This window comes from Equus quagga, chromosome 11, assembly GCF_021613505.1.
Source record: "Equus quagga isolate Etosha38 chromosome 11, UCLA_HA_Equagga_1.0, whole genome shotgun sequence".
Classification (NCBI taxonomy): Eukaryota; Metazoa; Chordata; class Mammalia; order Perissodactyla; family Equidae; genus Equus; species Equus quagga.
In genome coordinates, this window is record NC_060277.1 from 13079244 (window position 1) to 13093128 (window position 13885).

At 36.5% G+C, this 13885-nt stretch overlaps 1 protein-coding gene and 1 long non-coding RNA gene across 9 annotated transcripts in view; one reads left to right on the forward strand and one right to left on the reverse strand.

Annotated features, from left to right (window-relative positions):
* The window catches only part of LOC124246722 (uncharacterized), a 37425-nt gene extending 29848 nt beyond the window's left edge, over positions 1-7577 (reverse strand). For 4 of the 8 annotated variants that reach the window (XR_006890569.1, XR_006890575.1, XR_006890568.1 and 1 more), the window contains exons 1-2: positions 7398-7577; positions 3238-5353 (exon numbers count right to left, since the gene is read on the reverse strand). This is a non-coding gene — a long non-coding RNA (uncharacterized LOC124246722). The remainder of the gene's footprint in view (positions 1-3237; positions 5354-7397) is intronic. The other 4 variants (XR_006890572.1, XR_006890570.1, XR_006890573.1 and 1 more) reach the window with 4 other exon arrangements.
* TRDN (triadin) overlaps positions 1-13885 on the forward strand; it is a 390616-nt gene that overhangs the window by 166103 nt on the left and 210628 nt on the right. The window contains exons 11-12 of the mRNA XM_046675186.1: positions 8187-8246; positions 9059-9118. Of these exons, the coding sequence (XP_046531142.1) occupies positions 8187-8246; positions 9059-9118 (120 nt within the window). The remainder of the gene's footprint in view (positions 1-8186; positions 8247-9058; positions 9119-13885) is intronic.

Genomic DNA, 13885 nt, shown 5'->3' on the forward strand with positions numbered 1-13885 from the left:
TTTCCCTCCGCACATTTATTTCATTTCCTTTGTGTTACCCAGTGGGCTGATCAATACTTCCAAGGGAAAATGAGTCCTCTATTTCAGAGTCCTAAAATCCTTCCAATATTCTGTTGTCATTTTAAACTTCTCATTTTGAAAAGATTTTAGATCCACAGAAGAGTTGTAAAGAAAATGCAGAAAGTTCTTTTACACTCTTCTAGAAGCTTCCTCTAATGGTAACAGTTCACATAACCATGGTTCACCTAACCAAGACTAAGGAATTAACTTTGGTACGGTACTATAAAGTACAGACGTTATTCATCTTTCACTTTTCAATGGTTTGTAAAAGACTTTTAAAAAATTATTACTTACATGTGTGATGGGGAAACATATTAATATAGGTATTCACAGCTTTTCTCCCCCACCTTAAATTCTGAGGAATATTCTAGATTTACCTCGTCAGCTCCTGAATGTTTGTGTTCCGCTCAGGATATACTGAGTGAGCAGAAGAATTGGAAGGAACCCATGGAATTAAATTAATTCATGTTCTAACAGAAAGGGCTACTCCCCAGAAGAAAATATCAGATCTGGATAGTGAGAGAAGAGGTCAAGAGAAGGGAATAGGAGAGCCAACATGGGCTGGAGTGTTTTTAGTCTGCTTTTGGGAGCGTCAAGGGTTTTGGGGAGCAGCTGTGATGAGGGTGGGCTGAGAAGCTTGGGTAAAGGAGAGAATCTTTAGAATGTTTTGCTTTGGGGTATACAACATTAGCTATTTGAGAGACTTCAGTAAAGATTTAAATTTGTCTTCAAATCTTCTTGGATTCTTGTTTCTTTTGACTGCAGCACTGTGCTAGGTCTGGGCATGCGGTAACACAGCTATATCTGAGTTAATATGTTAAACAAGTGTGATTCAGCTTAGTATCATGGAAAAGTAGATAAGTCTTAACAACTGATAAGTAAATGTTTAAAAACAGAAACCCAACAACAAATAAGCGGAAATGTCAGGAAAAAGGAAAAGAAAAATGGAAAGAAATGAGTTTCCTACGGATCGTGAAATATAAATACATTTTAGTAGACATTGAATATATTTCATGAAAGCTGACATCTCTGAACTTAGAACTTTTCTCTCATTATTTGGTTTTGATTTCCCGTTGTTGATTATTAAAAAGACTTCTTGTGACAATCATTAACTTTTACCCATTGACCTATATACGAGGGAAAGAAGTTTTGTTTTTCTTCCCCTACACATCTGGCAATATAGCTAGGGGCGTCCATCTGATTCAACTGTCCAGGAGCAGTAAGTTTTTACTCTGGAGATCCCAAGAAGCAGGGAGCAGTGAAGAAAACACCTGTTGCTGAGGACCAGCTTCCTGGGTCAGAGCTCGCTCATAACTTTTATGCTGGTATCAAGAAGTAGTTTCTTCCCTGCATTTAGACCAACGAGGAAGTTAGGGGTGAGAAGGTTTGTGAATCTGAGTGAACATGATCTATTAATAGCTTTCTCATTATGGAATTCTGATTGGAACGCTCTTGTGCCAGCAAATTTTTCTCATAAAGCAATTTATAAGAAAAAAATGGGTCCCTCTAAAGCTCTAGTTTACAAGTACCAATTTTTCTTTATAAAACATTTATTTGCTACTTGTGTCAGCTTGACCTAAATGTTTCTTTCTATTATACAAGCTTATTACAATTCCAAATGGTATTATTCTGCCTCTCTAGAACTGATGAGAAAAGTGACTACATCTTTAAAGCCAGGTCTGTTTTAGCCAAATGGAGGGAAGAGTTTGGCAATCGTTCATATAGTAAAGGGTGAGGGAACGCTTGCTTCAATTAGGTGAGGACTTTGTGTAAAAACTTTTTAGTCTCCTAGAATAGACTTATTTTAGGAAGAAGATCAAAACTTTGTTACTAGTTTGATGTAATCCATGAAAGATGATGAAATTCGTATAGTCTATTAGTTAAAACAAACCTAAATTCAATATATTAAAACTATTACAGCTTAAAAAGTTGTACTCTTTCAATGGGCACTATTTCCTTTTTAAATGTTGATACCCTTCAGGCATATTTTTAAAAATTGAAAGGCTTCAATTGAGAATCAGACATATAAATGTGCTCAATATACCAATAACTTTTGGTAATTTTGAAGTCAAATTATATTTTAAAATAACTATTGAGTCTAATTTAATTAGTAAGTCAAGCTATAAATTCTCAAGGATCTGTTATAAAAATAGCAGTTTCTTTGAAATGGTACTTTAATTTATATTTTTATTTTGACTGAAAACTAACTTTTTCTCTAAGTATCAATAAGTCAGTCACAGAAGGGAAAGGCTCAATTTTATGATGTTTCTAGCCATTCTTGACATTTTAAATGCAATGAAGTGATTTTGCAATCCATTTCCAACTGCAATCCATTTCTACAAATGTAGAAAAAGCATATAGATAAAAATATGGAAAAAGTAATCTTATGCAAATAATGTGATATTGAAAATGAGAAGCTATTAGAAAAGAATCTTATATTTATGTTTTCCTTGCCCTTGCAGAAAGACACATTAGAAAAGTATACAATAAGAGATCTTAAGCCAGCAATGATTCTGCATTAAAAATAAACTTTAAAAGTGTTAGAAGAGTTTTCAAAAAAATCTCTAAATGGCAGCAGCATCAAAAAAATAAAACAAACAAAACAAAATAAACCCCTAGGAAAACAAAAAGGAAAATGCTATTGTGCTACATGGAGCCACCCAGAGACGAGTGTGTGTGGATGGAGAGAGTCTCACTTGAATAAACGTCAATAAACTTTAATTGAGCATTTGCTTTCCGAAATGTAAAAGCACTGAGAGGAAAAATAAACATCAGTGTGCCTCTCTCTCTTTTACACTCACACATGAACACTGAGGTTGCCTATACTGTTTCCCACCTATATAGAAAAGTGAAAAAGAATAGATGTGGCAACCTTCCTCTGTATAAATGTAACCCATTCAAAAGTAATGTAATCACTTATCTGAGAAACTTTTATCATTTTTAGAGGCTTGGGAGAAATCTACCTCATCCATATTAAATATTAAGTTTAATTAGCATAAGAAACTTTTTGCTGTTTGAAATGTATCAAATAATCTTTCTCTTTGCAATCCCCTTTGCATACTAAATTCAGAAACAGAAAAAAATTGTCACCACATCAGAGGACTGTGGCTGTGAGAGAGCTGAAAGATGAGTTTCACAACAGTGACATGGCAGTCGGCACTCCGTTTCTGTCCATACCTCAGCAAGTTCCCGAGTTTTTGGTAGAATAAGTCTACCTCGTGCTACATTTTCCAGGTTGCAGGGGAAAGAACAGGGTTTGTGGTCATCTTTAGTTCCGAATCCTTGTTCTGTCATCTGTGTGTTTGTGAAGTTGGGCAAGTGACTCATCTTTCAGGAGCCCATGTTCTCACAGGTTATAGGATGTGTAGACTTTTGCCTGAGGACCAAGTAGATGTTACTGCGTGGAAGGTCACGTGCTTTATTCTATTTCCCACCACCTTGAAATTAGTGTGGTTCCAACCAAAGCTAAATACATTTTATTGCCTTGCTCTGACCATATAAAGTAATTCCTGAGATCACTTCTCCACAGTCTTTTGAAGCTTAAAGGAGCACTGTCTGTAGTAGAGTCCTGAAAAAGTTTGAATTTACACTGATAAGATCCGGAGTGGGACCTTTGCTTCCTGAATCGTGCCTCATCGCTAAGAGTTCTCACCCTGTATCCACAGGACATGAGCGGGCACTCTGTGCCTCAGGTCCTTCAGCTGGCATTCATAGTAACACTTCCACACTCAGTTCAGAATCGGGCCCCACATACCATTTCCCCCAGGAGGAGCTTTCACGCCTTCACTTGGCGCTCTTGAGTTTAGGCCTCTCTGCTGGCTCCCTTAGATTCCACCCTTAATGTCCCTAAATCCTTATTGGAATTGTAATCTTTCTCACTTCTTATTCCCATACCCAGAGTTCCTGGAAGAAGTCTTTTACAACCCTACACTCTGACAGGGGGGTTGTCATTAAGGCTAAATAAACATTTGTTTATTTAAGTGAACAAAAATTATAGATGTAAAATTCTCTGGGGAGTCACTGAAAGATGCTATGGAATTGCTGGTTGTGAATTTGTTGTTGTCTTTTTATATGTTACCCGTTCAGAAAGGTTTACTCTTCTTTCACTTTTTAAAAAGCAGTGTCACCTCCCATCCTCTCATATTCTAATCCTTTAGACCAAGATCTATTTCTTTTCTGATCCTTATTTAGACCTGACATTACGTGCACATATATACGTATTTATATATACATATTAATTTTTAAACCTTAAAAGTGGACTTTCCTTGCTTTGAAATTTTTTAAGCTATAGCCAAGTCAGAGGACGTGCAATAGCTATTTACAACTCTACAACTTTTTAAGTTGTCTGTTCCCGGCAAAATTAGGAAATAAATGCAAGATGATGCTTACTTCATTTGGAGAATGAAGGAATAAATGAGTGAAGAGGAGCTTAAGTACACTCTACTCCTTCCCCTCCTGTTATGTTGAAACAGAGGATTTACTCACAGTTGCATAAGGCAGCGGCTACTAATTACAGCAAAACTCAGACTGGAATCCACTTCTCCTTCATTCCAATACAGGGCCCCTTCACAACATGTTAATTCCTCGTATGTCCTTTTTTCCTAAAGTTTCTCAATACAAAGTATTCCAGATATAGCCTCCCTCAGTACAGAAAAATAAGAATTAATGTGCATTTACTCAAATAGTTCAATGAATGCCACACCTAGAAAAATTGTGGAAGAGTATCTGTGGTCAGATTTTTATTGTTTCTAAAATCTAGTAATAGTCAGTCGTTGCTGTCATTATTTTTTGAACATCCACTCTGGTCCGGGCACTTTAGCTGTTTCTCCATTCCTCATAACAAGCCAGCAGGGTACATTTTATTAATCTCATTTTTCAACTGAGGAAAATGAAATTCAGTGTGTCACAGCACATTGCCTAATGTCACACAACCAGAAAGGGTCAGAGACAGTATTCAGACCAAGGTCACCACTGCTAGCACCCATGCTTTCTCTCTTGCATCATGCCCCTCTGGAGATAATGACAGAGAACTCGAATAACCACTGGCGTAATGGAACTTATCTGCTTATGTGAAATTTTCCATGATCGTGGGTAGGGAGTGGGGTTCCAAGCCAACTTCTGTCACTCTAGAGAAACAAGGTGACAGTGATGAGGTATGTCGAATGCATTGTTATAAAAGAAACACATCACACATCCTTATTTACTTCCCTGGGACGGAGAATACATCAATCCTGACCATAGAAGGTAGAAGAAAAGCATCCATTGGACATGTAAAATCTGGATAGTCTCTGCACTAGGAGGGCAAAGAGGGAAGGAAGAAAACATAAGATAAAAATGAAACATTTGCATTTGTTTTGCTAGGAACAGAAGTCTTAGAAAGCTTTTACCGTTATAATTAACTATTGTGCATTCTCTGGCTTTGAGATGACATAAGAACGTTTAAAAGCAAGAGAAAAGCCCATTGTAAGGGCTTAGAAAGTAGAAAGTAAGTCATTTAATTTTTCTTTCATCTGATGTTAATTTATGCAGAAGCTAATAACATATTTGTGGCTCAGAGCTGCTCATTGTGGAGAGGATTTCTCTCTCAACCAGCCTTTCCTGTGATCCAGATAAAGACATCATTTCAGGGCTTGTGATACTTGCCTGAGAAAGGCAATATGCTGATAATTCACGTTCCATAGACACACTTAATTGTGAACCCCTGAAAGCTAGTGGTACTAAATCTTCTATCTCTTCTTTAGCTGTTACAAACAAAATAGCAAACAAATCAGAAGAGAGGAAATCGGATATGCGGGTGCAGAGTGGGGTGGAAAGGGAGGTGTATTATAGACTGTTGAGAGACAAAAGTCAGGGGGAGGAGAGTTTTTGTAGAAGAAACATGGGTTACTTTTACATCCAAGTAGGATATCATTAAATTGTTGTGTCTTGTATAAATGAAAACCCTCATTCCACTGCTGCCATATCACCTATAGAATTGAGACAATAGTACTTGAAGAAATGCAGACTCTTCAAAAGTTGATGTTTTAAATGATTTCACCATGAATAAAGTCAGTCCCATAATGACAGCTTAAAGGTCTAATTCATAAAAATGCTATTAAAGTACATTATTTATTCCTGCTTTTTGTGGACTTCTGCTCTTATTCATGACTCTCTCAGCGTATGGCCATAATCGCAGGCAGAGTGTGTAATGGAAGCATTAATTCAATCTGAACTCAGGCAAGAATACTGTATCACCACAATAAAATCCTAGCTATATTAATTTAAAGGGTAGAATTTATCACACAAGAGCATTCTCTTTAAAAAAAAAATGAAAAGAATGTCTTCTATTCTATGGTGTCAAATATCTTTCATTCTGAAGTTCAGTATAAGGTTGACTAATTGGCATGAACTTTTAAGTGAAATATTTATTCACCTACATTACAAGACTCAGAGACTTAGATAGAGTTGTGATCTTATCATGACTATGGCACTGATTTTTGATATGGGCTAAGAAATCTTTACAAGTAGTCTGTATTTTAATTAAGTCCTTTTCTGGTGCATGACATCAGAAGGCGATGTTTAGCAAATGCCATTCAATTGTCTGACATATGCCTTTATTTAGATAGGATGGAAAATGTTCTGCTACATAAAATTTCTCCCAGAGAAGCTGAAATTAATGGTACTTAAATCAAAAGTATCTCTGTTCAGAATTTTAAATATGATTTGCATATTTAATATGTATAAACCTTTAGGAAAAGGCAAAGTGAAATTCAGTTGGCTTATTTCTAACTCTGAAACTATCAAAATTTGACTTCTTGACTTTCTACTTCTGATTGGATGTGCTGTAATGGTACACTTTAGACACATTTAGACAGAGTGTGAATGTATTTCTCCCTAAGACACTAACTCTTCTCTAGGACTCATAAAAAGGGGTTCTTTAGAAATCATACTTCTAACACTGAAAGAAAGTGTTGTCTTTGATCTTGTAGGTAAAAAATTTCTATACCTAAGGGGATGAATTAATTCCTATATTTAATAAGATGCAGTTATTAGTAGCCAACGTAAGCATTCTTACTAGAACTACACGTTGAATTTCTTCAGCAAAGTAACAATCTCATAATAGTTCTGGCCAATGAAAATCTTTGTGTGCTTGGCATCCATACATGAGACCAGAGACAAATGACAAAGAGAAAGGTATTTCAAATATAAGATAATAGCACTACTAACTGAAGATAAAACTCAGTCAATTTCTAACGTTAACCGTACTTTTAACTGCCTCAAACTAAAAGCACTGAAAATTCCATTTCAACAACTCTGGACTGTTACATGACTTTGCTATTTGAAATGAATACACTTACCAGAAAAACATCCCGGAATGTCCAAGTGTTTCGTGGCTATGGCTGGACAGTACTTGGGGTTCCCTCTGCCCCTTAGACCACAGCTTTCTCAGATCTCTGAAACAGAAATCTTCCATGAAGAAGATTTCTACAGGCACCACAAAGTCCTCTCTGTGGCATCCAGACTTACCGCAACCTCTGGGTGCAAAGATAGTCTGAGCACCCTAAATGATACAACCACTCAGAAAGGGCAGTGGCAGTTATGTCCCCAGTACACTGCCAGACAAATGTCACCAGGCTCCAAATGCCTGTTGACAAGAGGCAGATTTGAAAAACAGTCAAGTCAAAATAGATGTCGTTAATGACCTACTGCATTATTTGTGATGAAACTGAACACATAAAAAGAAAATAAAAAATAATTCTTTTAGCTTACCTGTAGTATCTTTCCTCAGAAATTATATTTTAATTTCACATATTAACATCTTACTCTAGGCACTGGGCAAACAATTGTTTGATTCAGAAAGCTCAAACTTGTTCGTTATTAGTAAACAATGTTAGCAATCTACAATTTTATGCGTTTACTGTGAGCCAGGCACTGTGTACAGTGCTTTGTAAACATTATCTAACTTTGAGAGAAGTACTATTATTTTACAAATGAGGAAAATAAGGCTTAGTGAGATTAAATCACTTGCTCAAAGTCACAAAACTATCTGGAGGCAGAATCGACTCAACGATAATCCCTCATTTTAATCTTGGCTTTCCTTTTGTACTAACTTTTCCTAAAGCAAGTGTTTTAAATTTCTTCTTTAGAAAAAGAAGAGGAAAAGAAGAAAGATGAGAAGAATGTGACCTCTGAAACCAAAAAGAAAGGTAAGGAATTTAAAAACATAGATCAGTTGTTACCCATTTATAACGTTACTGGTAAAGCTATTGTTTTCTAGAAAAGAAATTCCCTTAATAATTTTATTGTTATTCTATTATCACTCTTGGGATTTATAAATATTCCAAATAAAGTGGATATTTATAAATTTCTAAAAAGAAAATTCAAGGCTGAAAAATTTTAAAAAATTGTTACTGATTATTTTTTCCTTTCTTGAGACTGGTGCTTAATTCTCTCTAAGGCAGTCCTTTACTGACTCTGTATGTGAATATGATGATTGCTGTTCAATTCATTCAGTTTAATAAAAAATGTCTATCAAAAGAGCAAATTATTTAATGTATACAAAAAAACCCCTAGTTGATTGGTTGCTATTTTTTGTTCTTTATGGTGGGTTGGTTCCAAACAGCGCATCTGAAGTTCCAAGTGAGCCTCAGAAATTTCTAGCTTCTGACATGATTGCAGAGGCCTGATAGCCTAGGAAACATTCAATATATTCCTTTTAAGATCCCTTAGAAAAACTATGGAATTCTACCATAATTAATAAAGCCATTCAATGTGTTCACTGTCATGAAAGATTTTTTTGGACCTTAGCAAAAATTTGCTCCCATCCTGAAGAGAAAGCACACCAAAGCCATTATTCTGTTACAAAGGTGCTGGTACACTCATATTTGACATGGCTTATGGCTCTGATTCATGATTATTCTATACAAGGTGAACGGCATGTCTTAACGGCAGTTATGTGTGCCCTGAAATATATAAGAATTAAACAGAGAGGCTTCTAATTCTCTCATTTTACTACCAGAAAAAGAAGATGTCAAAAAGAAAACTGAGAAGGAAACTGCCATTGACGTGAAAACAAAAGGTATTATACTTACTTTCTTTCCTTACATTATGTTCAGAATGTTTCTTTCATGAACGAATCTTGGGGCAATGTACACAAATTAGATATAGGTACTTAAATCTGTCCATGTACAGACTGCCAAAGCAAAAATTGTGTTGGACAAAGTTAAATAGGCAAGAAAGACTTTATTCAAGGTTACTGCCAATAGGAGAGAGAGATTTGAACTCATTCTGAATTCAATTCCACTGACACAAAAAGCAGGAGGGTTTTTAAGAGCTGGAATGGGGTGGAGGGATTGTAAGCCATCTGTGTTTGCTAGTTGGCCTTACTCAAAAGAAAAGTACACTTTCTCCTATCTTCGTGATAAGAGGGTAGTTTTATAATTTGGAGCAAGGTACCCAAGGGAGTTAGGCTCCCACTCTCCCATAGAGACTGGGAGATAAAAGTACTATATTTCTTGATGATTACATTTCGAAGGATGGCTCCTAGATAGATCCTTGAGAAAGACTTTCCTGGATTGTAAAACTGGAAAGAGGTTTTTAAAAAGATTTATGTCTCAGGGCCTGCCTGGTGGTTTAGCGGTTAAGTTCACGTGCTCTCCTTCGGCTCAGAGTTTGCTGGTGCAGATCCTGGGTGTGGATCTACACACCTCTCATCAAGCCATGCTTTGGTGGCATCCCACATACAAAGAGGAAGATTGGCACAGATGTTAGGTCAGCAGCAATCCTCCTCACCAAAAAAAAAGATTTATATCTCAAAGGAGCAGAGAAAGAATTTACAATTCAATTTATAAGACTTGTAAACTTAGAATTTCTGTAAATTGTAGAATTTACAAGTTTTCTAAAGTAAATGCCCTAAGAAAAAGGAGACCAGGAGTCTAAAGCCAGGAAGAAGTCTACCTAAAGTTTCACAAAGTTGAGGGGAACCTTAACGCAGTCTTGGTGAAGACATAATGAACTTGAGAAGAGCCACATATTGTAAGAACACCACCTTGCAAAGAGAAGACGCTGAGAGCAAATAATGCAGCCCATTAAGAAATGGCATTGTTCAACAGCTTAGAGTTTTGCTTTAAATTTAGTTCTGCTTTTAATCTTGCTCAAACCTGAATGTGGCTTCTATTCAGATTAAGCTTAACTCTAGGTGACAAAGATGGTCATCTCAAGTGTTATGGTTTGATGATAAGTGTTTTCACCCTACGTGTCTCCTCCACTGGTATCAGTGACGCTTGAAATTCCACCACTAAAGATATTTCATTTCTTTGAGGTATGATGGAATTGTCCTCTATTAAAATGCAAATCTCCTAGGGCCTGTGTGTTTGGGGTAACGAACGTATTCTTCTCAGCTATTAACACTTAAAATGAATGAGATTTGCAGATCTTCCCTGTGTAATATTAAGCTGGAAATAATGCCCTAGAAAATGAGTCAGTCAGTGAGCTTACATGAAGCAGAGGTTCAAGAGAAAGCTTCAAGGTAGGCCATTGCCTGGCAAGAGCAGGCTAGCTGGACAGCATTGGTGAAAACCCTTCTCTTCCTAGGAAGTAATAGCATATGTGGGGAAAAACGGTGGTGGTGAAGGACCCTGAAAAAGGTGACCACAGGATACCAAACTAGATATTGGATAGATATTAGGAAGTAGCAGATAGGAATTACAGGAAGTCCCTGACATCTGGGGCAAAAAAAAAAGAGTAAAATATTCAGAGTTGCATGATTGTATGGCTCATGAAATGTCCAGGAAGAGAGATCTAGATATTCCGTGGATCTGGGTGTTGATGCCAATTACTTTGCATTTGAATTTTTATTACTAAGGGTGTACTGTTAAAGTTTTTTGTATTATTGAAACTACTTTCATTTTTCTATATTTAAAACTTTCTGTATTTCTCTGGTGAAATATCTATCTTATCATAAGAAAAGGAAAACTCAATTCTGACCATAGAATGATACTGGGAAACTGGTTGCTTGGGTCACTGTATCTGACCATTACGTGATCGGGCGCTAAAGAGTAACAAGGTTCTCCTTCCTGGGCCATCAGTTTTACCAAAGTATTTGCAGAAGAAAATTTTGAATTGTAACCTTCAAAGTATTTGTCATAAGCGTGCAAATGCGAAATCAGAAAAAAATACTTTTGGCGAAACTCAGTGGTGCATGCACAGTTGTTGTTTTGTTTCAATTTTAGTTTTTGAGGGGAAAAGCAAAAACGTGTTTATGCGCAGTGAGTGATGGGAAAATCTGATATTTCTCTGCTACTGGGAGACCTGTGTTATTAGCCCAGCAGTCATGTCAAAGTGAGGTTGTGCACCACTGGCGAGAAAACTGATTATGCCCATATCTCTTCCTGCGAGGTCAGCCCTTGTCCATTGAAGCAGAGACCAAAAACCTGGCTGATTGCTGGGCACACCCAGGAAGGGATGCTCACCCACGGTTGACAGACAGTTTGTCCTTCTTGGAACCAATTTTCTGTTTGTTTGTCTGTCATTTTTACTTTTGATTACACAAAACCATTGGTTCTTACAAATCAGTTCAACTTCCTGATGGAAATATGCACAAATTATTTGTTTACAAGTATTGAGCCCCCAAACTGTGTGCATGTGTATATGAGACAGACAGACAGACAGAAATCTAATTAGTGCTGGTTTTTAACTCATGTCTCTTTGTAGAGTTTAATAATTCCCCAAATATATTTTCATGTGAGAGCAATATAGTTTAAAAACAGCCAGTTTGAAGCATTATAAAGTAGTAAAAATTTCTAGAGATCATGAAAGAAATTCAGAATAACCTGAAAACTTGAAGTGCCTACAACAAAGATACTTTCAGAAATGTTTTAAAAGATAAAATTCATATAATAAGAGCTGGTTTTTGAAGGCCTGAATTTTACAGTGACAAAACCTATATTTGAAACCCCCCAAAAGGTGAAAAAGATGACTCAATCAAGCAACATGATAAAATTTGGCAATTTAAAGGGGCATACAGTGTAATTTACATTGTTCTTTACTAAACTGTAGCAACATGATTTTTTTCAAGAATTATCTGAGTAGAAGTATAAACTATAAGAAGGATCCTGAAAAAACTAGACTATCTTTTCTGAAATAAGCTGCCAAAAAGGGACAAATTCATTCTTTCATTCTTGCAGGAAATATTCACGAAATGTCTACTGTGTACCAAGCTTTGTATAGGTACTGAGGACACAGAGGTGGATAGACAGACGTAAGCCCTGCCCTAATGGAGCTGACAATTTGATAAGGGAGGCACACAGTGAATAAGGGGATGCAACGTCCATAAGTACAACTTGAGTAAGAGACATGGAGGAATTCGGGACAATGACAGAAAACAACGGGTGGGGATCAGGATCTATTTAGATAAGCTTATTAGAGCAGGAGTGTCTCAGAGACAATATTTAAATTGGAATCCGAGGTATTGGAAGGATCCAGCCATTGATGGGTGCATCTTTGTTATCTTTGTGTGATGTGTGAATGTGGGGTGTGTGTGTGTGTGTGTATGTGTGTGTGTGTGATTTTGTATGATAGGAAATACAAGTGGTCAGAATATGTGGGGACATGTGTAGGTGTTTGGATTTATTAAAAGTGTAGTGGGAAACTCTTGAAGGGTGTTAGCAGTGGAGAAAATATTCTGATTGATGTTTAATACAAGTATAATCTCATTTGGATAATGGCTTGGAGGAAGGAGAAGAGGTAAGCCAATTAAAAATGGTCTCATTTATTGGGAAGAGGAAGCCTGTACGGGGAACAGCTGTGATGAAAACAATCTGGAGTTTACTTTTGAGTTTACTTTTCCAGGTGTTTGTGATTCACATTTAAATTTGTATCAGAAACTATTTTAAGCCCTTTACAAATACTAACTCACTCAATCTTTATAATAAATCAAGAAATAAAATATTATAATCCTCATGATAGAATTGAGGAAACTAAAACACAGAGAGGTTAAATGACTTGCCCAAGGTCACACAGATAATAAATGACAGGGCCAGGATTTTAACTCAGGAGTGTGGCTCCACAGCCCATATACTCTGTACAGTCAATTAGACATGTGGATCTAGAACTCAGAGGAGATTCTGAAATGAAGCTATAAGTACAGTAATCCATACAGATCATAGTTATTGCCCTGGGAACAGATGAGATTACGCAGAGAGATTGTGTCAAAAGAAAAAGAATAGAATACAGAACCAAGACCTGGGGAATTCCAATATCTAGAGATTAGATAATGGAAAATAAAGCAATAGAGGCTGAAAGAAATTGCCAGAGAGGTTAAAGGAAAAGCAAAAGAGGTTGGTATTAGAGACATTTCAGAAATGGATGTTTCAAGATGCAAGAAGTTAACAACTTTGTGAATGTTACTTAGAAGTTGCAACCTGGTGGAAGAAAAAAAAAACAGTTTCTGGAGTGAAGGGATAAAATCAGACCGGAATGGAGGTCCAAAAATGGAGAAGAAAGTAGTGATTTTTTTTTTTTTTGAATGGTGGCTGCATGAGGAGTAAAGAGTCTTTTTCGCTTTGTTTAGTTTTTCTTTGGAAGGTGAATTTAGAGCTGGATGGATGTAAACAGAATGTGAGAGATTGATGCTCAAAGGGATGAGGTATAAATGGAAATCTAAGAGATAATTTAGAATTCATTGTTTGATGAGCACACAGGTGAAAAAATTATCTGCTCTTTTTGGCGCTAACACCACAGACACTCCAATACCAAAACACTGGTGCTTTCAAGTTAAAAGAGGAATTCATCTAGATTGACTTATAAAGAGAGGTATACGTTTGCAAGATACACAGTATAAAATTAG